Source organism: Mus caroli, unplaced genomic scaffold, assembly GCF_978045245.1.
Source record: "Mus caroli unplaced genomic scaffold, Mus_caroli_1 scaffold_4, whole genome shotgun sequence".
NCBI classification, from domain to species: domain Eukaryota; kingdom Metazoa; phylum Chordata; class Mammalia; order Rodentia; family Muridae; genus Mus; species Mus caroli.
In genome coordinates, this window is record NW_028227259.1 from 148,694,301 (window position 1) to 148,721,970 (window position 27,670).

At 54.3% G+C, this 27,670-nt stretch overlaps 2 protein-coding genes across 2 annotated transcripts in view; one reads left to right on the forward strand and one right to left on the reverse strand.

Moving 5' to 3' along the window:
• On the forward strand, positions 1 to 4,013 carry Bhlha15 (basic helix-loop-helix family member a15). Its single transcript, XM_021163958.2, has 2 exons — positions 1 to 90; positions 763 to 4,013. The coding sequence occupies exons 1-2, from the start codon at positions 1 to 3 to the stop codon at positions 1,408 to 1,410; spliced, it is 738 nt and encodes a 245-aa protein (XP_021019617.2). The 3' UTR covers positions 1,411 to 4,013.
• Positions 4,014 to 4,037: 24 nt separating this feature from the next.
• The window catches only part of Tecpr1 (tectonin beta-propeller repeat containing 1), a 29,675-nt gene continuing 6,042 nt past the window's right edge, over positions 4,038 to 27,670 (reverse strand). Inside the window, exons 3-25 of the mRNA XM_021161989.3 lie at positions 27,254 to 27,436; positions 26,920 to 27,042; positions 26,250 to 26,375; positions 24,196 to 24,370; positions 24,007 to 24,107; positions 22,747 to 22,848; positions 21,582 to 21,727; positions 20,039 to 20,544; positions 18,846 to 18,991; positions 17,660 to 17,815; positions 16,478 to 16,627; positions 16,223 to 16,380; positions 14,654 to 14,781; positions 13,437 to 13,539; positions 10,817 to 10,913; positions 10,617 to 10,696; positions 9,373 to 9,429; positions 8,772 to 8,952; positions 8,176 to 8,311; positions 7,506 to 7,598; positions 5,931 to 6,037; positions 5,711 to 5,830; positions 4,038 to 5,596 (exon numbers count right to left, since the gene is read on the reverse strand). Of these exons, the coding sequence (XP_021017648.1) occupies positions 5,495 to 5,596; positions 5,711 to 5,830; positions 5,931 to 6,037; positions 7,506 to 7,598; positions 8,176 to 8,311; positions 8,772 to 8,952; positions 9,373 to 9,429; positions 10,617 to 10,696; positions 10,817 to 10,913; positions 13,437 to 13,539; positions 14,654 to 14,781; positions 16,223 to 16,380; positions 16,478 to 16,627; positions 17,660 to 17,815; positions 18,846 to 18,991; positions 20,039 to 20,544; positions 21,582 to 21,727; positions 22,747 to 22,848; positions 24,007 to 24,107; positions 24,196 to 24,370; positions 26,250 to 26,375; positions 26,920 to 27,042; positions 27,254 to 27,436 (3,276 nt within the window). The 3' untranslated portion in view covers positions 4,038 to 5,494. The remainder of the gene's footprint in view (positions 5,597 to 5,710; positions 5,831 to 5,930; positions 6,038 to 7,505; positions 7,599 to 8,175; positions 8,312 to 8,771; positions 8,953 to 9,372; positions 9,430 to 10,616; positions 10,697 to 10,816; positions 10,914 to 13,436; positions 13,540 to 14,653; positions 14,782 to 16,222; positions 16,381 to 16,477; positions 16,628 to 17,659; positions 17,816 to 18,845; positions 18,992 to 20,038; positions 20,545 to 21,581; positions 21,728 to 22,746; positions 22,849 to 24,006; positions 24,108 to 24,195; positions 24,371 to 26,249; positions 26,376 to 26,919; positions 27,043 to 27,253; positions 27,437 to 27,670) is intronic.

Here is a 27,670-nt window from a genome sequence, read left to right on the forward strand (position 1 = left end):
ATGCTTCCCGCAGCCCCGCCCGTGGTGGCTAAAGCTACGTGTCCTTGTCCCCCGTGGGCAGCCTCTGCACGAACGGCCTCGGATCCCCAGGTAAACCAAGGGGTTGGGGAAACTATATAGGTCTGCTGGGAGGGGACCCCAGAAGCTTGATCAGACGGCCGGCAGCTGTACGGGAAGACAGAGAGACAGATGGGATGGTGGCTTCCACTCAGACTGGCTGGTGCTGTCCACGTGGTAGAACTGGGGGCTGCTGCAGGGCCTTGGCAACTGTCAGTCTGACCTGTGAGCTGTCCTGTGTGCACTCACTGAGGTTCTGGTTCTGGTCATGTCTGGACCTGTGTCATGGCCAGCTGTAAACGTGATGTCTAAGGGGTGCCGCCTGTCTGGGACAAATGACAGTGTCGGGGGGAACCCATAAGCCAGGGTTGGGACCTGTTCCTGGGTGGTTTAAGCAAATTGTCAAGTACCGAGGCTCAGGAGGTCCTTGCAACCGTAAGGAGCAAGGGACCCGAAATGGGTTCCCAGATAAGTGGGGAGGGAGGAAGGGACGGTAGGTTAGAGAAAAGTGGGTCAGTGTGAACTCAGCCAGGGCTTTGGGAGCACAGGTGAGTCAACTCAGGGTTCAGTGTGGATGGGAAGCGTCTAGGTGTCCACTAAGCGCCAGTGGTCAGCTGCACTGGCTAAGAAAGCAATGAGACAGCCATGCCGCATGTCCACTGGCCACACTGAATGACTGCAGAGGGGCTGTGTTCTGAATTTCAGTTGGAAGGGCCTCACCCAGCCACCACCTCCTGGGAAAACCAGCCTGGAGCTATGAAGACCAAGAACCGGCCCCCTCGGCGCCGGACACCCATGCAGGACGCAGAAGCCACCCCAGGAGAGCAGACGCCTGACAGACCCCAGTCAGGCTCAGGGGGGTCAGAGTTGACAAAGGGTCTCCGGAGCAGGACAGCGCGTGCAAGCGGAGGTCGGGGAGAGGTCAGCCGCCGGCGACAGGGGTCTGGTGGCCGCAGGGAGAACAGTGTTCAGAGGCGGCTGGAGAGCAATGAGCGGGAGAGACAGCGGATGCATAAACTCAACAATGCCTTCCAGGCACTGCGCGAGGTCATCCCGCATGTGCGGGCTGACAAGAAGCTCTCCAAGATTGAGACCCTCACGCTGGCCAAGAACTATATCAAGTCGCTGACCGCCACTATACTTACTATGTCCAGCAGCCGCCTCCCGGGGCTGGAGGCACCAGGTCCTGCGCCAGGCCCTAAATTATACCAGCACTACCATCACCAGCAGCAGCAACAGCAGCAGCAGCAGCAGCAGGTAGCTGGGGCCATGCTTGGTGTCACTGAGGACCAGCCCCAAGGCCACCTGCAACGCTACTCTACACAGATCCACAGCTTCAGAGAGGGGAGCTAGCACATGCCTCAGGCTCCGGGGCAGGTTGGCAGTGAGGAGCCCCCTTGTTCTTCTCAGCTGTGGTCCCTCTGTGCTGCAAGCCCCAGACTGGTAATGACACCAGTGAGGTCCCTGAGGGGTTTTTGTTGTTGACGAAAGCCCTCTCATGGCCCAAGCTGGCCTTGAACTCTCCTCACCTCCGTCTTCTCTAGGGCTGGGATTACAGGCATACATCATGGCATGTTGCCACGCTGGGGACTGAGCTAAGGGCTGTGTGTGTGTGCATTCAGCAAGCTCTCTAGCAACTGAGCTGCATTCCCAGCCCAAAGTTGACTCACAGTTCCTCCATTTTCCTTGAAACTCAGCTCGGACACCAGCATGTGGCAGTTTTTCCTAGCCACCCAGGGGACAAGGGAGTGATCTGGGCCTTCAACTCTCCAGAGAAAGCCTACCTGGCCTTGCTGCCCTTTGACCAAGGATGCACAGGGGTGGGACAGTTCTTGCCTCCCTTAACAATTCATGTGTGGTGGCTAAGGGACGACTCCAGGAAAAACTTGACTTACAAATGTCCCTGCGACTGCTGAGCCTAAGGTCCATCCCACATTGTGGGGCTGTGGGAAACTGGACCCAAAGTGCCACTCAATCCCTCAGGGAATATACAGCAAAGCCAAGATGGCATCTTGTTTCCTCATTTTATAGGATTCCCCTGGGCCCAACTCAACAACTGGAGTTAAAAAGGCCTAGCCAGGCCCAATCCCACCCATAGGACTTTAAATGAGATCTCTCTCTCTCTCTCTCTCTCTCTCTCTCTCTCTCTCTCTCTCTCTCTCTCTCCTAGAGAAGCTGCAGTGGCCTAGGCTGTGGCTGACTACAACCTACCCCAAGGATATGAGGCCCGGTGTGGAGACAAGGCAGGCCTTTATGAAGAGGACACTTGAGCCTCCGTACACGGAGAGACTTGCCCTGGGCCTCTTATAGACTTCCCACGGCGCCCCCTCCCCATTATTGAGGTTTCCCCCCGTGCTTGGTACCTCACAGTGTTCTTGGTTGGCCCCTGGGCTTAGCTCTTGGTACCTTTGGTGTTTTCTCTGAGGTGGAAGCTGGAGAGACCGGCATGTCCCTCCCCCAACCTGCTCATTAATAAGGAGGGTGAGTGGTTGGCAGCCCGGCAGCCTCAAGCCCAGCTTCCGTCCCGGGGCGTTCCTGCCCCACTGGCTCTGCCGGGCTTCACTTCAGACTACTTTGCTGTCACTTGTCCTTGGCCTCTTCCTTCCTCCCTTGTCTCTCTGCCCAGAACTGACCTGGAGTTCCTTGGGGCCTATACGCCCCACACCCACCTTTAGAATGACAGGAGTCTCTCACTATGTAGCTCAGGCTAGCCCTAAACTGATTTTTTGAACGTGTGCTTGGTCCATCCTCCTGCCTCAGCCCCTCCCTCTGCCCCAAGTGCTCTGAACACAGGATAGGGGGAGAGCCCTGGTACTCGAAATAAAAAGATAATAGATACACTAGGCCTGGGGGTGTTGGTCTCCTTATCCTGGTGAGACTTGATTTGTATAGCTTTCCAGTCCTGGTCTGGTCCCTTCCTAGATCGTCCGTAGGTCAGGTAGAGACTAGGGACGGCTACTGGGAAAGGTCAGGGAATTTGCCAGTGTGAGCGGAGGCCAGGCATGACTCCAAGCTGGAAAGACAAAGCCCAGATATCTACCTTGCTATGCTACCGCCCAGGGCTGTCCAGGGTCTCTGTTTGGTGGGACCTCAGCCTCGTGGCTTTGTCCCCCACAAGCTGCCTTTTGTACACCCCTGCTTCCCAGGGGGTGACATGGGCCTAGCTGTCCAGTTCTTTACTGGTGACAGACAGGACCTACATGTCCCTTGGCCGCATTACAAAGGATCTTTAGAGACTCCAGTCCCGTTAGGAGTCTGGGATAGCAGGAAGCCCTGTTGCTCTGTCTCCCTGTCCCAAGCCCTGGGTGCTCCTTTTTTTTGGAACTGGAGCATAGGTTGACCTCTAACTTACTCCGTGGGGAAGGATGATGAACTTCCGCCTCGATCTCGAGTGCTGGGACCGAGGTATGTACCTCCACACCCAGTTTAGACAGTGATGGGAACTGAACCCGGGGCTTAGAGCATCTTCAGCAAGTCTCTACCGACCAGTCTATGCCGCTAGTGTGCTCTCTTCTGTCCTACTGGATAATGGGGCAGAGTTTATTTAAGCCCCTGGGCAAGAGGGCTGGAGCTGCCCCTCGAACGGAACACCAAGGCTCTGGTGTGGGAACCAGGTAGGGCCTTTATGAAGAGGACCACTGAACCTCTGTACATGGAGAGACTTGCCCTGGGCCTCCAGCTCTCACCAACCTCACATCAGCGCAAGCAGAGAAACCTGACATGTGACGCCTCAGGAAAAAAGCCATGAGGAACAGCAGGGCCTGCGCCTTGCCTGTCACCTCAGTGACAATGTCCCTTAAGTGACCTGGACTGGCTATTTTTCCCCTAGTTCCCTGAGTACTAGTAAAATTGCCAGCTGTACCTTAAAATGAAAAGACTTCACAGCCATTGTACTCTGGTCCTAGGAATGGGTGCCCAGAGACCTGTGCCTCTGTAACACAAATGCTCAATAAAAAAAAAAAAAAATCTGTCAGTCACGCTGTGGTATAAATTTTTATTAAATAGAACATCTGGGGAGTGTAGACAGTTTGTTGCCACTGATGGAGTGAATGGTTGGTGCTCAGCAGCGAGAGGGTGCGTCACCCTGGTGACACTCTGGCGGTGCTCAGCTGAGAAACATGTGCAGAAGAACACGGAGGTCACGGCCGCTGGGGACAGACCCTGATGCCCCCTTGGGATCCTGACACTGACATCAGGGCAACCCCTTGACGCCTCTCTGCACGTGGGTGTATCTGCTCCCACTTCTGGAAATGCGGAGGAGATGGAGCCACTCCTGTCCTTGGGACCCCAGAGTAGTGCCCTCTTAGCTTCTGGGGAATACCCCTCCTGACCAGGACATCACACGGGGAGGATTCTGGGACAAACCAGTTAGGGCTCTGTCCTGTCTCTAAATAAGTAGAGTGGGGCTTGGCTCTGGCCCTCCTGGGCGGCGTCTGACGCATGAGGCATCACCTGCTGGGGCACACGTTTGCCATGGGCCAGTCCCTCTCCACGGGACACAGATTTCCTCCTTCAAATCCAAAGTGCAAGCTGCCTGCACCCAGACCTGGCCATCCTGCAACACAGTCCTGCAACACTCACAGTCCTGTGCAAGCAGACCCTGCCTGCCCCCTTCCTGAAGGAGGGCCGACACTGGAGTTCACAACGCTGACTCTCCACAAGGAAACTACCCTTCCAGTGTGCCACGGGAGGGACCCCCAAACCTCCAGGATACAACCTGTACCCATCTTGGTAGATTGAGGCGGGGTCTTAGATAGTCCAGGCTGGCCTCAAACTTATTATGGAGCCTGAGGATACCCTTCAATTCCTGATCTTGCCTTCACCTTCAGGGTACAGACATGGCGTGCCTGATGTATTTATCTAGATATTGATTTTTGTGACAGTCTTGCTATGTAGTCCTGGGTAGTCTCAAACTCACGATCCTCCTGCCTCAGTTTCCAGCCCTTTGCTTAACTTTTGAAGCAAAACTCCATTTGGAAAACCTGCTGAGGAGTGACCAGACTGATGCCTGGGAACCTGAACCCCACTGTTATTTTTCCTGGAGGTGATTTGGGGTCTCTAGGTGTGGAAGGGTCCTCCCTGCCTCTGCCTCTCTAGGGCCAGAATTTATGGAGGGCTCTGAGTTCCTGGCCTGGAAAGATGGGAGGTATTGCAGGCAGGGACCACCGGGGCTGAGGGACCCAGACAGTAGTTACCACGGCTCTTCCCCGCAGCATCCCTCCCTCACAGACTCAGAACATGCGTGGGAGCGCCCCCCCCCCCCCGCCCCCTGCAGTTTCACATCTCTGGTATTTTGCCAGTGCTGCAGAAATGGCTGACTCTGACCTGATTCCTTGGGTGTGGGGCCCTGGGTGATGCCCTCCCATACAGCACAAGGAAGGATTGAGTTCTGGTTCTGCAGGCTCAAACCATCCTTGCCTCCAGGTGAGGAGTGGCCTCAGCAGCAAACAGGACCTGGACCACGGACCTCCCGATCCCTGGACATGTTCCTTGGGACCCTGGTGGCGTTGGCCCGGACAGAGATGTGGTCCCAGCCTCCCTACAGTCAGAAAGCCGTGTCAGTTAGGATTTAAGTATCCCACCAAAAGCTCTCCCACAAACTCCCATGCATGAACAGTGTGACAGAACAGTCCCAGATTTCCACTGCACTCACGCCAATGCCATAGTCCCAGCCCTGTCCCTTGGGCTCCCGAGGCTGGACACCCATGCGACGACACACCGTCCCCCGGCTCAGGCCATGGCTCCCCTGGACTTTGTTGGCAATCACCCAGACCTGGAACAGACTTTTGTTGGGGCAGCTGGATACAGAAGGGGGAGACCAGAGAGGGGACCCTTCTTCCCACAGCCAAGTAACCTGATCTCCTCTACCTCACCTGGTCCAGGGGTCCCACGGACACTTTGCGTACATTGTTGGATACATGCTCCCAGCTGGAGCCCTGCGGGTAGCTGGGGGTGATCCCTGCTCGGTACCACAGGTTCCCTGGGGAGGGAGGCAACCAAAGTCATCAGACAAGTCCTTTCGGCCCATCTTGGCGTGCTGTGGGGTCATTCCCCAGCTTTTCTCCCCTCCCAATCCTTCACACCCAAGGGCTCTCTTGGATGACCTACAGCCTGGAGCCTGGGCTACAGACAGACCTGTCTCTCTGTGTGGTAGGCTCCATAAACATCCCTCTGTGCCTTTAGGGGCTCACAGCCCTAGCCTTTCTGCTGAGGCTGAAGCTGAGGACAAAGGATGCCTTAAGCAAATAAAGAGAGAACTGGCTCTGGAGGCAAATCCTGGACTCTAAAACTGGCTTTTGTTGTTGATGTTTTGTTTTTTTGTGGGGTTTTTGGTTTTGTTTTCTTTGTTCTCTTTCAGTCTCAGCCCAGGCTTGTTTCGAACTCGTGATCCTGTTGCCTCCATCTCCCAGGATTGAGATCACAGGTATGCATACCACACCACACCCAGCCCATGCAGGGCTAGGGACTGGGCTCAGGGCTATGTGTGTTTGAGGCAGGTGTTCCACCAACAGAGCTGGGTGTTTTCTCTGGGTTTTCTGAGACGGGGTCTCACTATGTAGCTCAGGACAGCCTCAAACTTGATCCTTTTTGACTTAGCTTTCCCAGTACAGGATTATAAGGCATGCCCCCACCATACCTGTCTTCAAAGTTTGAGACAGGGTCTCCTGTGTTCTAGGCTTGCCTTGAACTTCCTATGTAACTGGGATGGCCTGAACGTCTGATCTTCCTGCCTCTGCCTCCCAAGTGCTAGGATTACAGGCTTGTGCCCCATGGCACCTAGCCAGCCAGCCATCCTCCCTCCCCCCATCTCATCAATGTGATTAGTACAGTCCTGAGAGGAATGGGCCAAGGCCCTGTGTGAAGTGACACCGGGGGTAGGGGGTGGGGGAGTGTCAGAGATGGCCAGTAGCCAGCCCTGTGCTGCCTATGGGGCTCCTGTGTTCCATACAGGTGGAATTTTCTAGATGATGTTGTGACCCTTCAATACAGTTGTGGTGACCCCAAACATAAAATTCTCGTTGCTACTTCATAACTGTAATTTTGTGGTTATAAAGCATGGGATTATCTGGGATCCCCCCCGATGGTCTTAGTCACGACCCACAGGTTGAGAACCACTGTTCTGGATGCATCTGGGCCTGGGTGTCACAAACTGAGTAAGGCTTGCTCTGAGCTGATGCTTCTGGTTTCATGTAGGGGTCCCAGGGGCTTTGCTGTTCTGACTCGGTCCAGGCCCTGGGTGGCTTCTGACACGGCTTAAACTGAGCTCCAGTATCCTGTCTCCATGGTGAAGACGATGCAGGAGGGTGACCTTAACAGCCTGGATACTTCTAAAGGATGCTTTGAGAAGGGATGACATCCCAGTCTACTTATGGCCTGGTCATGATCCAACTGCATAACCGTGGGACCCTATCCTCCCCTGTGACCACACAGACACTCCAATAACTTGCCATTTTCGTCCAAGGCATAAACGGATGTCTGGCCCACAGACACCTGTGTCAGCTTCTGCTTGGGAGGGGAGGGGATGTGGTACCAGCAGTCACCTGTTGGGAAAGCTGAGTCAGGAGGTTACCGGGAGACCCCACACCTGTGAGCACAGACCCAGGCCTATCTAGTGCTCTAACGCTCTGAGTCCCTGCAGCCCGCCCTCAACCCCAGCTGAACAAATGTGTGGCTGGGGCTCAGTGTATGAGATGAGGGTCATGTAAGGCCACCTCAGGCTCTGCCAACCCCCCAGTATTCCAGGTTTGCCCAGGGTCCTTCAGGGGTCCAGCCTGGGTTCTGATAATAAGCCCACTGCATCCAGGTGACATGAAGGTGCCCAGCCTGGCACGTGGGTAGGAAATGAACCCAGTGCCTGCCCTTCAATTCCCTGCAAATCCTGGCAAAGAACAGAGCAGAGTAGCTCTTGCCCCCTGAGATACCACAGCTCAGGAGCCCTCCCCAGGGGTGATGTCCCAGGCTGTTGCTGTGTGGAGGAGTTGGCCTCTGGTGGAGGAGCCCAACTCCTACCCTGGACTGTTCCAGAAGATGTCCTCTGAACTGAATAAGCGACATGGCTATCTTAACAGAAACCCCCGCTTCCACCAGAGTAGGGATGTGGGGGTAGGTGTCACTCACCAGCTGGCTGGGAGGGAGACACGGAGCCCCGGTAGAATGCAGAGCCGTCCCTGGCCACAGCCCACACCTGATAGCAGGCTCCGATGGAGACAGAGGCGAAGGGCTGGTCAGTGCCAATATGCAGCCAGGAAGAGCCCTGGAGATGGATGGGTGAGGAGATTCGGAGGGGCCAATGGGACCGTCTGTCCCCTCTCTCTCTCCTCTGAGGCTGAGACTCAAAGCCTGCCTGAGCGGTGAAGGACGTCAAGGGCCTAGCCTGGTCTGACACAGCCCTAGCTACAGTGTGACCGTGGTCTACTGTTGAAGGCTTGGACTTAGGCTCAAAGGAGAGATAACACCATGTGTACATCATCAAGGGTGCTAAGGAACCCCCATGCCACCCCTATTGCCTCCGGGCCTAGAGAGATGGCAACCCTCCGTGCCAATCTCACCCTTGGCACTGCCTGCCTCATTTGGATTACATAGGATGTTCTACTACCCCAGAGACCCATTCTGGGTAGGTCTGAGAAAACCTGAGGCCAGGGGCCTCTCAAGTAAAACTCAAATATTCTACAAAACCAGGGACAATCCCAAAAAGGCAAGGGGCCGGTGCTCACCGCGGGGTTGAGTTCAGACACACCCAGGCGGCACAGGACGTCCCCCTTGTCACTGACGGCCCATAGTGCAACATTGTGCCCTCTCCCGTCAGCATGTGCACTCTCTGGGATGATGGACACGTCGCTGAGGGCGATGGGGGCCACCTCCAGCCACGGCCCACTGGTCACCAGCTTGCATTTTCTGTGCAGGGAAGCGTGCAGAAGCTGAGATGGACCACCCTGTCAAGGCTAGGGGTAGATGGCAGGCTTCTGGACTGGGGGAGGGGGCGGGGCACCCAGTGGATGGGAATGATACATTCTTCTCTGTCTGCTGCCCTACCCCCACCCCCAGCTCAGCCTCCAACCTATGGGCAGAGTCCAGCCAGTGACATTTGTCTTATTTGTTCTTCAGAACAAACTTCAGAAGGCAGAGCGCAGGGAGCCCGCAGGCATTTCCTGGGCTGACATTTACTTTGACTCTGGTTTCTCCCTCCCTGCTTCTTTCCTGGGGACTTAAGTCAGAGGCCAGCAGTTCTGGCTCAGGAGAGACCAGTGTCCCCTTCCCTGAGCGTAGAAGAAGAATGGGGCCTGACCCCACCACCCTGAGGGTCCTGTCTCTCACCTGGCCCAGCACCTTCTCCTGACAAAATCCTTCATGGTTTTGTACCCATGGTAAGAGCTGCCAGAGGAAGAAGAAATGGTGCAATCAAGTTCACTTCATGGAACATTCTAGAGAGTGAAACTGCATACATTTTTCTCAACTATCAGTCACACGAGCAGAGGATTAGCTGTGGCTGTGTACAGTTCTCCTAGCTGCCCCAGTGTGGTCAGGGGCTGAAATGTAGCTTTCAAGGGTCCTGAGGCCTGGGCACAGCAGCTGCCATCCAGAGTGTCAGGCTCAGAGGCCCCAGGGCCTGACCCCTCCCCAGTTACTATCAAAGTATGCTGGGGGAAGGGCAGCCTTCAGTCTAGTGGAGGGCTGGAGAGTCCATCTGAGAGACCTCACTGCTGCCTCCGGGGATAGCCTGGACTCTCGCCCTCGTCCGCTCAGAAGCCACCCAGATGGAGCCCGGCTTAGGTTCTCCTGGTTCATTTGTCTTCTGACCTCTGCACTGTACGGGGCCTGAACCAGCCTCATGGGCTCTCAGTACAGTGTGATAGCCACCAGTCTCAACTTCCTGACTTACCATCCTCTTGTGTTTGCAGGTGTCTGTGTGCATGCACATGTGCGTGTACACGGAGGACAGCCTTGGCTGCCATTCCTCAGGCACTCTCTACCCCACCCACCCCCACTTTTGAGACATGGTAGCCTGGTTATGGATCCCTGAGAGCCTCCCGCCCCCACCTCCCCAGAGCTGGGATTACAGGCGTGTGAGTGGATTAAAGGGATCACACCCAGGCCCCATGCTTGCAAGGCAAGTTGCCCTTTGCCAGCCCCACTTTTGAGACATGGTAGCCTGGTTATGGATCCCTGAGAGCCTCCCGCCCCCACCTCCCCAGAGCTGGGATTACAGGCGTGTGAGTGGATTAAAGGGATCACACCCAGGCCCCATGCTTGCAAGGCAAGTTGCCCTTTGCCAGCCTAGCCACCTACCAGGCCTAGCATACCACCTGCTTCACCTTGTGCCCAGTTGCCTCAGCCTGCCTGACTTGCCAGGATGCCTGCTGCCTCACTCCGAAGGACGCCTGCTGCCCCTCCAGCAGGAATAATTTCCCTCCTGCTGCCCTTCCCATCGCCTGCCAAGCACGCACTCCAACCCTGAAGCTGCAGCTCAGGGAACAACGTTGGGGCGGGTTCTGCCTAATCAGCCAGGCTGGGGCAGAGGGACCCAGCCCCAGAGGCTCAGGGCACGGAGAGATGCTCACGCGGGGAAATCGCTGGCATACTGCCATCCTTCCTGATCGGTGCCTCCGGGGACACTGAAGTCCACATACCAGTCAGAGACCTAGGAAGAGAGACTCAGTGTGAGTCCCTGAGCCTCACACACACCCCCCCCCCAAACCCACAGACCAATTAGAAACCTGGGGCATAGGACCCTACACACAGAGAGGGAGGCAGGACTCACCCAAGTCCACTGCAGCGATGGGGGTTTTGCGCTGGCCTTGGTACATTCTTGTAGTCCCGTGACATCACTCCACATGAACCGGTCAGTGGGTAGACCCCTGTAGGACAACAGATAGCGGTTGATGGCAGAGGAGGCAGAACATATCCTGCCCTGACACTCCTGGCTCACTCCATGAGGCTCACACCTCATGGCTGGGGACATGGCAGAACTACCTGAACAAAGCCACCTCTAGACCCACCAGAATTCTCCCAGGGTAGCGAGACCAGCTGGAGTCACCCTGTGTTGCCACAGTGCCTGGGTCGCAGCAACCAACCCATCTACTGAAGCCAGGGCTCACCGTGTGATCTGCGAGTCAGCTCTTTCCCTTATGCCTCCAACCCTAGGATGCCGCAGCCCCCTCTCCCAGTAACCACAGATGTGACCTTAGCTGGAAATGATGGTTATATCTTTTGTTTTGTTCTGAGACAGAGTTCCTCTATATAGCCCTGGCCAACTTGAACAGATAGATACCTAAGAGTTTACCAAACTGTCCTTTTGAGCATTCCCAGAAGCTATTTAGACCATGAAGGCTCTGACATAATCTACTGATGGATTCAAGATCTGAACTGACCACAAGGAGACGGTGACACTCAGGGAGCGGGGCTTGGTAGGAGGACCGCGGTCACAGGACATGTGTTGTCCTGGTTACCCTTGCTGAGGACTCCTCCCGCTGCCTCTCTGTTTCCTGGATCCAGGAGAGCAGTCTTCCTCTCTCTACCCTTCCACCATGACACCCCACCTCCGCACAGACCCAGAAGCAATGCAGCCAGCAAGGACAGTAAAAGCTGGGCGGTGGCCCACACTTGTAACCTCAGCTCCTGGGACGCCAAACTCCAGTGTCCACATAGCAGGTTTATGGAGACATGTTGGTGTCCCGCTATTACAAGCTGCGTGTGTGTCGGCTTCCGTGTGACAGTCCCTAAGCGGAGTGATCTGGGGAACTGTGACTGCCTGCTGATAAGATTTCTCTAAAAGGTTTTTGCTTTTGTTGTTTTGTGAGAGAGAATCTGTCCTGAAACATATGAGGTGATCCAAACTGGCTTGAATTTACAAAGATCCTCCTGAGCCGGGCGTGGTGGCGCATGCCTTTAATCCCAGCACTCGGGAGGCAGAGGCAGGCGGATTTCAAGGCCAGCCTGGTCTACAGAGTGAGTTCCAGGGCAGCCAGGACTACACAGAGAAACCCTGTCTTGAAAAAACAAACAAACAAACAAACAAAGATCCTCCTGCTTCAGCTTCCTGGAAGGACAGGAGCCACTCATAGTAGCCATCTTAAAAAGTCTGGGGAAAGGAGACTAATTTTAAAATTTTAAAAAATGTATTCCTAGCTGGGCAGTTGTGGCGCATGCCTTTAATCCCAGCACTTGGGAGGCAGAGGCAGGCAGATCTCTGAGTTTGAGGCCAGCCTGCTCCACAGAGTAAGTTCCAGGACAGCCAGGGCTATACAGAGAAACCCTGTCTCCAACAAATGAACAATTGCATTTTTAATTGAGTGTGTATGGGGGGGGGGTGGTGGTGTGTGTTTGGGTGCCTGTGTAGACGACTGTGGAATCCAGTGTGGAGGCAGGCATTGGGTCCCCTGGTGATAACATTACAGGCAGTTGTGAACTGTCTGTGGGTGCTGGGAAGCAAACTCAGGTCCCCTGCGAGGGCATTATGCACCCTTAGCTGCTGTGCTCTCTCTCCAACCCATAGATTAATAAAGAATGTTACATATGTGGATGTGTGTATGCCTGTATGTGTATGAATATGCCATGTGTGCAGTATCTGAAAAGGCCAGAAGAGGGCACCAGATCCCCTGGAGCAGGCACCAGAGGGAGTCAGGTTAGCAGCTGATATGGCAAACAAAATCAGGTCTTTGGCAAGAGTAATTTTGCACTCTTAACCACTTAGCAATCTCTTTATGGAGATGCGGTCTGATAATAAAATAAAGGGAAGCGTCTGGAGAGAGAGGGCACTTGATAAAATGCTTGCCTTGCAAGCGTGATGAATCAATTTCAACCCACAGAACCCAAGTGAAAGAGCTGGGCCGGGCTGGAGATGGCTCAGTGACTAAGCATGGCTTGCTCTCGCTGAGGACCTGAGTTTGGTTCCCAGTACCCATGTTAAGAGGCTCACAACTCCCTGCAACTCCTGCTCTGAGGATCTAACACTCTTCAGGCCGCCACAGACATCTGAGCTTATACACACCACACAGACACACACACACACACACACACACACACACACACACACACACACTTAAAAACAAAATAAATCTTAGAGGAAAAAAAAAAAAAAAAACCTGGGTATGGTGGTATGTCCTTGAAATCCCAGCACTGGGGAGGTACGGAGTATACCTGAGCATGATCTCTGGCCTCTGAATGCACATGCACACACACAAATGTGCATGGTTCCCATGAACACCATGTACACACACACACACACACACACACACACTCCTAAAAAACAAATGCGATCCTGTTACTCCAGGCTGGGGACCTGACACCAGCTCCAGGCTATGCTGAACACTGCCGTCAGCTTTCGTTGGGTCTGTGGCCTGGGCCGGACAGCACCCTCACCTGACACCCAGTCCACTCACCTGCTCGTATAGCCCGTGACAGGGTTCCAACGCTGGTTCTCATAGATGCAGACATTCTTCACATCTGACTGTGTATAAATGTTGCTGGTGCTGCTGGCCAGGCCTAGGCGTGAGAGGACAAGAGGCTGCTGGCACCCAGGCCATATTAGCGCCAAGGCTGCCAGGGACTTGGCCTTTCTGCCTGAAGAATCTTGGCCCAGTGGAAAACACACTGGGAGGGCAGACCAGAGCCAGGGCAGCTGAGATGGGTTATTTGATCTTAGAGGAACCAGCTTTGCTTAGGTGTCTCTCCCCTCTGTGTTCCTTAGCTTCTCTGGGGCTGCATGGCTTCCATGGGAGAAATCTGCCGCAGGGTGTCACTGTATGCCCCAGATTGGCCTCAAACGTACAGAGATCTGCTGGCTCCTGCTTCCCAAGTGCTAGTAGTGAATAAAGGCAGGCTACCCAACCAGCCCCCCTCTGTTCTGACTGAGGCCTCATCTTTGCCCTGCTGTCTTCTCTCTCATACCCAGCAGGTGCCTGCCTGGCTTACCTTATTAGCAAAGCTACCTTGGCCCACACATATAACCTCTGAGAGCCTGAAAGTCCTCGAAGGCAGGACAGAGACCAGAAGTGGTTCCTGCCACAAGGTCAGGGAAGCTCTTGGCCTGTGAGACTGTAGATTCCTGTGGTCTTAGTGGACCACAGTTCTCCAGGGTCAGATGCAGCCCCACCCTAAGGTACAGTATTGGGACTGTGGCACAGAACAGTCTATCTCAAAGTCTGCTTTTGTCTCTGCTTTCCACCCTAAACTTGAGGATCCCTACGGTTGGGGGTGATTTGCTCTTCCTAAAGACTCTGGGATTTGGCACAGTTGGGGAACAGGGGTGCACCCCGTGGCTTCATCTATGAAGTGAGGTGCTGAACACACTAGAGGACCCTGATAGCTGCTGTTCTAGAACCTTCAGCTTCCTCCGTTCTGCTGCTGGGATCCCAGAGGGCATTTCAGAGGCTAGGCCTATTCTCTGGGTTCTCGAGCCCCGTGAATTGGCCTGAGACTGCCCTCTGTGGAGGCTGGCAGTGGTGAAGGTCACCTGTCAGCCAGCTGTTAAGTGTCTGCGCTGGGACAGCAGCCCTGGGCACTGGGAAGGGTAGCCAGGTGGGGATTAGGGGAGGTCAGGCCCAGAAGGTTCTGGGAGTTAATCTGGCCAGGCTCAGGTGCTCAGAGCCACCCTCACCTTGGAAGCAACCGCCGCCATAGCCACCGGTGTACACCCAGGCCGTGTGATCATAGCCAATGCCCCATACCACGCCTCGGCTGTTGGCCTCTATGATCCGCAAGTGGCCTCCCATCTGTCGCCAAAACCTGCAGGGGTGATAAAAGCCCCTTAGCCCCATTGTTCAACCAGTCACCCACCCTGGAGTTAGACCTCACATGGTCAAATACTACAAGTCTGAGACCTCCAGGCCGAAGAAGAGACAACCAACCCACTTGGCTCCTGTTTGAGTCAACCAGTTCTGGAGAGGACGTGATATAAGAGGTAGGGTGTCCCTGAGAGCTTGTTCCCCTCGCCCCCCGCTGGGCCACACTGACCATGGGGCAAGACAAGAGTCTAACCCACAATGGTCCCCTCTCAGAGCTGGGAAGTGGAGTCGGGATTGGTCAGTGTGCTAGGAGCAGCCAGGCTTAAAGGTCAAAGCACACAGCAAGGAACGTGCCGTTTAATCCTCTGCGCGAGGGACAGAGGGACAGCGTAGCCAGCTGGCTCCCAAGCCATCCCAGGGAGGCTACCCAGGGACAGCCACCTCCTACGCAGGAGACTAGGTTGGTTTTCTGTAGGCTCTCCCTCTGCCACCAGGAGGTGAGAGTGTGCATGGCGACTTCAGTCTATGATTCTGGGCTGACTGTGATCATCTAGAAGTCAGAGCTCCTACCTGTCCCTTTAGAATTTCTTGTATCATATCTCACGGATCCCAGGATGTCCTCAAATTCACTCAGTTTATGGGGTACTGGGGGATGAACCCAACGTTCCTAACAGATTAGGCAAACACTCTTATTCTTTTCTTTTTTTTTTTTTTTTCTGAGACAGGGTTTCTCTGTATAGCCCTGGCTGTCCTGGAACTCACTCTGTAGACCAGGCTGGCCTTGAACTCAGAAATCTGCCTGCCTCTGCCTTCCAAGTGCTGGGATTAAAGCATGCACCACCACTGCCCAGTTAGGCAAACACTCATAACAACAGAACTACCCCCCTTGCACCATGATTTTAAATGCCCCAACAGAGGAACTCTGGAACAGAGGCTCCAGGATCCCCAATATCCGAAGGCAATGGGTGCCCATCCCCACTCCCATGAGCTTGTCACTACTCCACTTCAGAGACTTCCACCCTTAAGACACACACCAAGCTCCTCCCTCTCCTCTCTGCTTCCAGGGCCCCCATACTGCAGGGTCTCAGCAGAGCCCCTGGGTTCAGATCTGGTAAAGGAGATGTGGTTTCTCTGATCTGGCCCTTGAAGCCGCTTGGGGCTGGGACTAGATCCCATTAACCACTCCAAGTACTCTAGGCTACTCCAAAGCTCCTTGGTGGGTACCAACTGATCTCCAAGCCCAGCCTCAAACAGGCCCAGTGGGTTTTGGTGGCTAGAAAAGCATCTAACCGCCTTTCTGGCTAGTCAGTGAGAAGTTGTGGAGTGTGGGTTCAGGTCCCACTAGGGGACCCCTTTTCAGGAACACAAGCTCCTGGGGTCTGGGCTGTGGGGAGGGGAGGGATGGGGCACCAGATCCATTTAGGGCACAGAGGCCCACTCACATCTGGTCGCAGGGCAGCAGGCGCTCACGGGCTTCCAGGTCTGGGCTGGGCTCGCTCACAAAGATGTCACCCTTGCAAGTGACAGACCAGATGGCCTGCAGGGATGGGCGTCCATGGACCTTCCGGCTCTCGCAGCAGGACAGGCTAAGCAGGGCAAGCTGGCATGGGTACAGAGCCGGTCAATGCTGGGCAGAATGAGGCCTGGGTGCAGGTCTCTTCTCGCTAAGCCCATGAAGACCCCCCCCAATCACTCACCCAGTCATTCATGTCTTGCTCTGTGGCGGCAGCCAGGCGTACGGGCCACCTCTGTCTCGTCCTCTCGGGGGTGTAGAGGGCAAAGGAGTGCTTGGCCTCATTCAGCACGGGGACCAGCACGGTCACCTCATTCAGGAACACGTGTAGGTACTGTTGGGATATGGGGTACACAGTGTGGCTGTCACCCGGGGTGAGGTACCCTGTGCTACGTCTCCCTGGGCCTCAGGATCTAAGTGCTGATGAGCAAATGCTTTGGGGCTGAAGATGAGGCTCAGCTCCGAGAGAGCGCTTGTCTAGCAGAGCCCGGAATTCAATCCCCAGCCCCAGGCTGCGTGCAGCCAGGCACGGCATGGCAGTGCATGAGAGCCTGTCTCCCACCCGCCCTTCCTAAAAATAAAACACCGCTTTTGGGAGTCGAATGCCTGGCACACATCAACAAGGGAGGCCGGGATTCATGTTCTCAATCTCTAGCCTCCTCTCAAAGGCCAAGAGTGATTCAATCGTGTGATCCCGTGGAGGCCAGCCTGGTCTACAGAGTGAGTTCCAGGACAGCCAGAGCTACACAGAAAAACTCGGTCTCAGGAAAACAAAGCAAAGCAAGACAAACAAACAACTCCCCCCCAATAAACCAAAACTCAAACCAACCAAACAAACAAACAAACAAAAAACTGTGACTCAGCATCTGGGCCGCCGATGTAGGAAGACGTGAGTTCAGGGCCATCTAGGCTACATGGTGAGTTCCAAACCAGGTGAGTTAACTTAGTAAGGCTCTGTCTCAAAATAAAAAAGGACTAGAAGCCGGGCGTGGTGGCGCACGCCTTTAGTCCCAGCACTCGGGAGGCAGAGGCAGGCCGATTTCTGAGTTCAAGGCCAGCCTGGGCTACAGAGTGAGTTCCAGGACAGCCACGACTACACAGAGAAACTCTGTCTCGAAAAACCAAAAAAAAAAAAAAAAAAAAAAAGGACTAGAAAAATACACAGTGGTATTTAGATTTTTTTTTTTTAAAAAGGAAGCTACTCTCAGAGGGGTGTGGTCTGGCTGGCATGTCCCCAGCACAGGCACACACACCCGTGCCCACACTGGGCTTTTCTGATGAGTGTAAAAGGTCTACTGTGTGCCCCTCTCTGGGAAACAGTCCCCTGATGACCCTCCTCCCCTAACAAGTGCCTCCCGCCCCGTACCTTCTTCTCCTCATGGACCACATAATAGATGAAGAGGATGCTGTCTCGAGCCCCGTCGTGCCCTGTGAACTGCTCCAGGGCCACACGGACGTCCACCCACTTGTGGGGCTTCCAGTCACACCACCACTGCAGGGCCCCCGTCTTCACCCACACTGACTGTGGCACGGTCAACCAAGGACAACCAAGGACAGAGGGGAAAGGTCACAGGCAGCTCTTTCCCGGAGCCCAAGAGCCATTCTAGCCCTTGGCCTGTGTCCCTCCTTTGCTCTGTGTTCCCGGTTCTCCATCCTCCCGGCTTCCCAGCTTCCAGTACTGATGCCAGTGCTGCAACAGGACACTAGGTGGCGCCAGAGATGTAGCTGTATTACCAATTTCTCGGGGTATCCATGTCCTGGATAGGGAAACTGAGGCTCAAGGAAGTAGGGGTCACACCTGGCCCAGAGTCAGAGAGGGAGTCAAAGCTGGCTCTCACAAAGTCTCGGGCTGAGTGCACAGGCCCACTTGGGACACAGGATAGGAGCTTGTGGGCCAGCCTAGGCTAAGACTTTTTTTCCTGGACTGACTGTGGCCTCCAAGGCTGGGTGTCTACCTCCTAGAGTATGAGGTATGCCATCAGGCTAGCCCTTGGAGAGAACAGTGGTTAATGTACCAGTCTATCCCGACTAGCTTCATCAAATACCCGAGCTGTGTGTTTGGGTTCCTGGAAGATGCCCACGTCAGGTAACCCAATCTAGAAACTCTTTCACTGGGTCTAAGCCCTGTCAAACGGGCCACCACAGGAGTGGAGGTGTGGGGACATAAGGTAGACCGCTTTTGTCTTCCCCTTCCGCGTGCACCTCCCTTTGAGGATTCTGGGTTCCCAGGGCCCCACATGGTGTCCTGAAGATGGTAGAGTCCCGAGAAAAGCCCTTCAGGATAGAGGAGTAAGCCACCAACTCGATTCTTTATCCTTGGATCTGCTCTGGGGTCTGGAAGCCCTGCTGAGTGTGTGGGTCAGGGCTGGCATACGGCAGTGCGATCACTAACGGGGCAGGAGCCAGCTGAAATGCTGGGTGCCTGTGACCCTAGCACTCGGGAGGCTGAAGCAGCTGGATGAGCAATGTGAGGCTAACCTGGGCAACAAGTTCAAGGCTAACATGCGGGGAAACAAAGAAAACATTCCAAACAAACAAACAAGCGGGCCTACCTGCTCCACAGCCTGCTCATAGTGCCTGAAGCTCTCTAGCTCCCGCTTGGTCCTTTCTGTGAGTTGCTGGAAGATCTGCTTCCTCCAGGCAGCCGTCTGGGCAGGGGTGATGGACAGGGACAGCGTCTGCACTGAAGGGGACAGGCCTGCAAGAGGCCAGAGCCTTAGGCCGGGTACCATCCTGCCTGCAGCTGGTGCGGCTCCCCACACCCCGATCCCTGTGATGGCCCGTCTGACAGTCACCTTGACAGGGTCTAGACCCAGTGGCTTAACTAGATTGGCTTGAGGTGGGCGGCCCCGTGCCACGGGCTGGAACCCCAGCCTGAATAAGGAGAACATGAGGTGCACCAGACTTCACCGCAGCTTCTTGACTGTGGATGCGCCCCTCCACCATGATGGGCAGGATCCTGGAACTAAGCCAACAGGAGCCCTCCATCCTAAACACTTCTCCACAGTTATTTTGTCCCAGCAGTGAGACAGGAACTGTAACAATCTCCAAATCAGCCTGTTTTTTATCTATTTTTTTCTTTCCTTCCTTCTGTTTGTATATGTGTGGACGGACCATGGGAAATCTCAGTCGTTTTGTGTCTCAACCTTTTTTTGTTTTTTGTTTTTTGTTTTTTTTTTTTGGTTTTTCCAGACAGGGTTTCTCTTTATAGCTCTGGCTGTCCTGGCTCTCACTTTGTAGACCAAGCTGGCCTCGAACTCAGAAATCCGCCTGCCTCTGCCTCCCGAGTGCTGGGATTAAAGGCGTGCGCCACCACGCCCGGCTTCAACCTTTTTTTGTTTGTTTGTTTGTTTGTTTTTTGAGACAGGATCTCTTGCTAGGCCCAATAGCTCGAAATTTTAGCTGCCTGGCCAGCGAGCCCCCAGCATTGAGGTTAAAGGTATATATTGCTATACCCCACTTTTGTGTGGGTTCTGGGCATTTGAACTCAGGTGCTCATGCTTTCAAGGCAAGTGCTTTACCCACGGAAACATCTCTCTGGTCCCAATCTACGTGTTCTTGCTAGAAGGTTCCAACCTCAAACTGTTCCGTGAACCTTCCTCCCTGAGCCAAAGGCTGGCCCAAGGTCTTAGTAAGGGTTGTTGGGCATCACAGAGCCTTGAGGCAGGGGGTAAGCCAGCTGCTCACCTATCCACCACGCACCCAGACAGCCAAGGGGACACTTCCGATCCACCAGCGCCCTTACCTGACTGGATGGTGAACCACTTAAGTGTAGAGCCTGCCTCCACTGCACATGCGCCTCCAGACACCCAGGCCCACAGAGGATGATCATCTGCCCCATACGGCTCCTCCATGCCCAGCGGGAAGAGCCCCAGGGAGGAGAGGCCCGCCGTCTCGGGAAAGCCAGCAGCTGGCTGGTTAGACACCTTCTTGGGCTCCTTTAGGTCAATGTTGGTCCAGGGCAGCTCAGCTGGCGTGGAGGCAGGGCCGCGGCATTCATTAGAACGAGAGGTCTCAGGAGCCTTTTCTTTGCCTTCAGTCAGGCAGGCGTTCTCTGTGGAGTGATCAGTGTTCCCGCTGGTCTCGTGGCCCTTGGATAAGCTCCCTTTAAGGTTTGTAGAATTGTCCAAAGTTTCTTTGGGGAGAGGCTGTTCGGGGCCCTGTCTCTCAACTTCCAAGGAGGCATCGGTATCACTGGGTGCCGACTCTGTACCACTGCCCCTCACCTCGTCGCCGAAGAAGCAGCCAGCACTGGGAACAAAATAAGACAAACTTTCACTTACTCGTGGAAGATGTGTTTGGCCACTGTGACTAACTGTGTGAACTCAGGCATGTCACAAGCTCACTGAGCTCTAGTCTATTATTGCACCTGTACAACACACATGGGCTCTGCTTCTCGGGAGCTGAAAGACCCCTTCACATCCCAAACCGAAGGGCAGAGGTGTGTGTATTTGTTGTTTTTAGATGGGTATGGTTGCCCCGACTGGACGAAGTCCTGAGTTTGATTCTCAGCACCCCATAAAACTGGGAATGACTGTGCATGCCTGTCACCTCAGTGTGGAGGAGGTAGAGGCGGGAGTTTGAGGCCATCCTCTGGTACAAACACAGGCTATATTCCTTGTTGCTTGGAACTCACCCCGTAGCCCAGGCTACCCTTGAATTTACAGCAATCCCAAGTGCCAGGCCTACAGGCATGTATCACTACATTCAACTGAAGCACTTTTCTGTTTTGTTTTTGAGACAGGGTCTCATGTATCCCAGGGTCTCAAACTCATTATATAACCACAGATGACCTTAACTCCTGATCCTCCTGCCTCTGTCTCCCAAACGCTGGGATTACAGGTGTGTACCGCCATACCCAGTCATGTGGTGTTGAGGATGGACCCCAGAACTTCATGCTGGAACTTCTTTGGTCAGAGGAGGTACCCTCAATACATGGATCAACAAACGGGCCTGCCTTCAATTTCCGGTCTTGACTTCCCTAAATGATGGACTCCAGCCTTCAGGATGAAATAAATCCTTTTCCTCCTCCAAATTGCCTCTGGTAAGAGTGCTCTCACCACAGCTCTCGACGCAGGTAATCCTATCTGTAGACTGCCTGGCTACAGAAGTGTTTTCTTTCCCTTTTCTGCTTCTGTCGGGACAAAGTCTCCCTATGCAGCCCAACCTGGTCTGGAACCCACAAGCCTCTGAAAAAGACTGATTTTCTGCAGGTCATTGGCACACATCCCACGAGGCCACACAGTCTGTCCCATGCAACTCCTCTATGCCCTGCTGCCTTGTGTCACCTGAGGAGACTGGACGAGCTGCCAGAGTGCGACCGGTCACTTTCTCGGCCCACGATGATAGCCTTCCATGTCTTCCCGCTGAGCTCGCTGGGAGTAACACCCTGCCGGAAGTACACGGCTCGGTCCTCACAGCTGATACCCCAGACCTGGAACAAACAGGGTGCGACTTAGAGGCAGCTGGGCACATAGTTGGACTCCTACCCCTTCCACAGGTGCTGGAGAAGGGCAGAGGGTCCAAGGATGCTCAGCGGGGCCGTAGGACAGGTATGCAAATGCAGGCAGAAGTCTCCTTAGCATGACATGGGAGCATGCTTGAGGGTGTGTGTCAGGACCAAGGTGGCCACTGGGGATGGCAGGTGACTGTAGAAACCCAAGGCAGGAGAAGGCAGCTCCCCTCCCCCAGCCAACAGAGGTCAAAAGAGGTAGTTGGGTCCCCTAGAGCTGGAGTTACAGACAGTGGTGAGCAACGTGGTGCTGGGACTCGAACTTGGGTCCACTAGAAGAGCAGCCATTGATCTTAACCACTGAGCCATCTCTCCAAACCCAAACTTCTTTACGTTTTAGAAAGAGTCCACACTGTCAAACTGTACAGATGATATCCATGAGAAGAACGAGGTAGCAGTCGAAGGGAGGTAAGCCGGTTGTGTCACTTAGTGATCCCCCCCCCAACGGTTTTCTGTTCCATTTGTTAGAAGCAGGGTTTCACGTAGCTCAGGCTGGCTCAACGATCTACCTTAGGATGACTTTGAACTCTTTTTCTTTCTTTTTTTTTTTTTAAGATTTATTTATTTTATGTGAAGAGGCATTGGATCCAATTACAGATGGTTGTGAGCCACCATGTGGTTGCTGGGAATTGAACTCATGACCTCAGTGTTCTTAAGCCCTGAGCCATCTATCTCTCCAGCCACCCTAACAACGATTTTCAACACTGACTTCCTGTGTCTAGAATGCATACCCCACCCTTCCTCACGGCAGACAGCCCTGGAGGTCCTTAGTGAAGTAACCAAGCCAAGTAGGGGCTCCTGGATTTTGGAATACCAGTCCCCGGTACACCCCCCAGGGTCCTTACTGTCCCCATCTGCAAGCCCTTCTGGGGAAGAAGAGACAGTGGCACGGCGGGTGGACAAGTTAGATCTTGAGTCCCATGAACCCCGTGCATATCTACCTGGTCATTCAGCCCCACGTTCACCATGGTCATCTCTCCGACCATCTCGATCCAGCTGGTGCCACAGGGGTTGTGAGAGTTGACACCCCTCCGGAACCACACCTGGAAAAGCAGAAAGAAGCAGGCATCCTGGAGATCTTTGGAGACAGAGGTACAGGCGTGTGTGTGTGTGTGTGTGTGTGTGTGTGTCTCTAGGGTCTCTCACTAGCCTAGAACATCTTGGATGGATGGCCTGTGACCTCTAGAGACCCGAGGGTTCCCAGCTCCCCCACCCCCCGCCCCCCAGCAGTGGGATTACGAGCACACACTAGCATGCCCAGGGCCGGAAGTCAGGTCCTCAGCATTGTAAGACAAAGCGTTTTACTAACGGAGCCATCTCCCAATCTGAGGAAGACCTTTTCATTGTATTTTTACTTATATGTTGTCGGGGGTTTTTTTTTTGGGGGGGGGGAGTTAGAGGTGGCCATGTGCCATAATTTGCATGAGGAAGTCAGAAGGCAGTCTGTGGGAGTTGGTTTTCTCCTACCCTCACGTGCGTCCCAGGCACTGAACTCAGGTTGTCAGATTGTCACTGGCAGGCAACTTTACCCACATCTCACTGGTTCATTCGAGAAAACCCTTTTCAGGTCCTGGGTTGATAGGATGGACCCTGCATGTACTAAGAATGAACTCACAATGTACAAGGCCCTAGCTAGCTTTCTTTCTCCAGTACCTCGACAGACAGCGAGACGATGGAAAGACAGAGTTCACAAAAGCTTATAAAATTGCTTCACCTGACTGAACCTGCCTCTGATAAGAAACAAATGACAAAGGGGAGGAGCGCTGACCTGGCCGAGGTGGCTGACATACTGCCCTCTGGTTATCTGAAATGTCTGACCTATGGAGTAATAAACACGGCTGTTGAGCATTTTGGTCCAGGGGTGTGAGTGAGGGGACCTCCTGGAGATAGGGGATGATTTCAGTAGGGCTGGGGATGTGGCTCAGTTGGTAGAGGAGTCGCTTGACATACATGAAGCCCAAAATTGGGTCCCCAGCACTTTGTCCACCAGGCATGATGGCACACATGTGTAATCCGAGCAGGAGGGTCAGAGGTTTAAGGCCAGCCTCTGCCACATACTAAACTTAGGATACTATCTCAAAAAGAAATAATAACTCAGAGGTCTAATGGGTTTCGATGACGCTCACGAGGACACCCTTGGTGTTCACCGGCACCCGCTACCCACCCCAGCTCCAGCCCCAGCTCCAGCCCCCAGTGCTTACTTTGCGGTCCTTCGTGATGGCCCAGACCACACTGACGCCCACGGAGACGTGCATAATACCGTTTTCAGATCCAGGAGGCTCCACCATGGACCAGTAACTTCCTGCCAGTCCCCAAAGAAACCCAGGCGGTCTCCATCAGCCAAGATTCTGGAGAGCAAACACCCCGCTGCCTGTCATGGGGCTGGCTACCTTTTGGGTTGTTCCTGCAGACTCCTTCTCTGACCAGAGCCTGCCCTTCCCAGAGGGTGGCCCATATAAGGTCGTGGGGCCCACAGCTGATCTGGACCACCTCTCCTGGGGTTTCCACGAGAGACCAGGAGGAGCCTTCTGGGTTGGGGTGGCTGACATCCTCTCGGTACCACACCTAGAAGCGGGGAAGAAAGCATGGTATTCGCATTAGCAAACCTGACTCTATTTCACACATGGGCATCTCTGACACATTCATGCGTCTTCACTATGTAGACCTCTCTTTGCACTCACAGCTTGGTGAGAAAATGCCTGGATTTTGGCCAGCCTAGGGAGACAGACCTATTCACTTCATCTGTCTATGAGAACTACAAGCAGACTCCAGTGTCAGTATGAGGTGCTCAGCAGCGCTCTGGCCAGCCATGAAACCTGCGCCTCCTAGTGGCCATGTGCTGCCAAGGACACGGGTCAACAAGGGAAGGCAGGGTCTTGGTGGTTTAAGTGGGGAAAACCCAATGTCTAAATGCCCATTCTTTTGCTCTGTGACCCGAATAGTTTCACTTTAACAACAGAACCTCTCTTTCCCCACATCTTTGCCGTTTGTCGGCCATTATCTTCCTGGTGACAGCCATCCTGACTCTGGTGAGATGGAATCTCAAAGTAGTCTGTGTGTGTGTGCATGTGTGTTGGTGCGTGTGTGTTCATGTTCGTGTCTGTGCCTGGTCGTGCACACAAACAGCCTACAGAATGGGTTTCGCAGCTGGGATTGACAGCACACACCTATGCATTTCAGGTAAAGGAGGTTAGGGAAGGATGGTTCCAGTGAGCCATCTTCAAACTACAGACCTGGACGTCCCGGGTCTTGCCAACCTACTCTTGTGATGGGCCCTGCCTACCAACCGGGCAGCTTCGGGGATAAGCCTTTCTTTTCTGGAGCACGGGGGCCTGGGGCAGCCCTTCTGGATCCCAACAGTGGTACTGGGTGATACTGGCTCATAGCTCAGGGAGCACAAACGCAGCTCCGTGGCCCCTCCCCTCTCTCGGCATCTGGGCTGCCTTCACCCTGCTAAGATCCCGTCCACCACAGTCCAGCAAGGCTGAGAGGAAGTGACTGTGGTTAACCCACACCTGAGCCAGCATGACCCCAGCCAAAGGGAAGCCTGCTAAAATAATCCACTTAGATTGTTCCAAACTCAGTGGAGACGTGGTTAATGCAGGAATTACTGAACAATCATAAAATAAGAGCTAAAACCACACAGAAGGCATCAGACCCCTCCCTACACTTGGGATCATCTTTGTTCCGGTTGCCACCTAAGCTCGGCTAGTTTTTAAACAAACTCTCTAGAAAAAGATTTCACCCTAAATATGTATCTATCCATCATTTACCCATTTACATACCTACCACCCACTCATCCATCCATCCACCCACCCATCCACCCACCCATCCATCCATCCATCCATCCATCCATCCATTCACCCATCCATTCGCCTATCCATCCATCCATCCATCCATCATCCATCTATTATCCATATACCCACCATCATCCATCTAGACACACACCATCAATCTATCCACACGTCAGCCATCCATCCACCGGCACACACCACAATGCTCCTAGGAAATGGAAGAAGGAGTTGGCAGGGGGCTCAGACTCTGTTCAAGGAGACAACATTGATAGCATCTGAGCCTGAAGTGGCCTAGGAGGACGGACAGGTCCCAAGGCTTCTAGGGCAGGTACTGTGGGAGAGTCTGGTATCTTTCTGCCCACCCAGGAAGTCCCGTTTCCAGGGACAGGAGGCAATTAGCTCTCTTCCTCCACCTTGGAGAACCCCTTCACCATTCCAGCCTGTGCTCCTTCACCATACAAAATCTTGGGCAAGATGGTGGTGGTGGAGGAGGAGGAGGAGGAGGAAGAGGAGGAAGAGGAGGGGAGGAAAAGGAGGAGGGGTGGAGGAGGAGGGGAGGAAAGGGAGGAGGAGGGGAGGAAGGGGAGGAGGAGGAGGAAGAGGAGGAGGAAGAGGAGGAGGTGGTGGTAGCTGTAGTGGTATAGACTTACCTTTCCCTGCAGGGATACAGCCCACACTGACAGGCGGCCGACTGGTTCCTCTGTGATCTCCCAGCCCCCCACAGACAGGTCATTAAAGGGATCAGGGAGTTCCTTGGGGTCATCCTTTGAGGGGATCTGAAACAAAGGGATGACAAGCAATGACTGTCACTACCTGGTGGCCCTGTGCCACCCACTCTCCCTCCCCTGCCTGGTTTTCCTCCGGTCCTTCCACACTCAGCAAGGCCCACGCTGTCTGACTTCAAGAAGGCAGCCACAGGCTGCAGGCCTGTGTATCTCTGTTCTGTCCCCTTCATCAGACCCCGGCCCGAGCCACTGCTTTTGAATAGGGTCATGGGGACAATACTAAGCAGAGGAGGGGAAGCCTAAGGACAAGTTGTGTGCTAACTTTGGTCCCTATGTGGCCATCTCCCAAATGAGGGGACTTGTGAGGCTGGCTACAAGGCTCTGTGACAGCAAACAAGTTAAAGGCCAGGTCCCAGGGTGGGTATGGTGTACCCTTTGGCCCTGGCCGATAAGGATACCTATCCTTGTGGGCCTCCTATCAAGGACCCCCCCCCCCCACGTCCCACCCCATGCCCCACCCCCTTCTCCGCCCCCCTGCTCTGTCCCATGCTCCGCCCCCATGCCCCGCCCCCACACCATATTTAGGCACAAAGACCTTGGCCCAGGAGTCCCGGGATTTGTATCGCCTATACCGGATCCACTTCCTCCTTCGCACACATGAATTCCATTTCTTGTCTCTAGTGTAGGTGGCAGGAAAGTCCATAGCGTATGTCCACCCCTGAAATACCAAGGTGGGAGCATCATTTGTCTTGGTGGAAAGGAGGTAGACTCTGAAGAGATGGGAAGGTGGAGAATGGAGGGAGGGAGGAGGGGGGAAGTATGGTATTCAATCCCGGAGCAGGCGGAGGTTGGACACCAACGGGGAGGGTAGCACTGGGGGGACAAGCTGAGCCCGACAGGCAGCCATGGAGGGTACTGAGTTCACCTACCCCTTTCTCGGTGGGCTCCCCTCCAAAATTCTCATCCACGTACCAGTCTGACTCCCATTCCCAGTGTGGCGAAGGCAGAGCTACCCCATCCAGCGGCCGATGCTGGAGCCCACTCACGTCACTCCATGGCCAGCGGTCGCTCGGCAGAAGCTTCTCACAGAAGCCTCCCATGGGGTTCCAACGCTGAGGCCAGGGAACACAGAGATGGTTAGCAGTGAGCCAGATGGGAGCAGACCCAGGAGGACAAAACCTCACCAGGCCTCAGCGTTCCACGAGCTCATCTCTGGGATGGCCGACAAGGAGAGGCCGATGTGGGATGCAGGGCCTAAGATGATGGTCTCCAGGAACACCACAAGGCCCCCGGGGTGGACCGGGACTACCCACCCACCACCACCACCACCACCACCACCACCACCA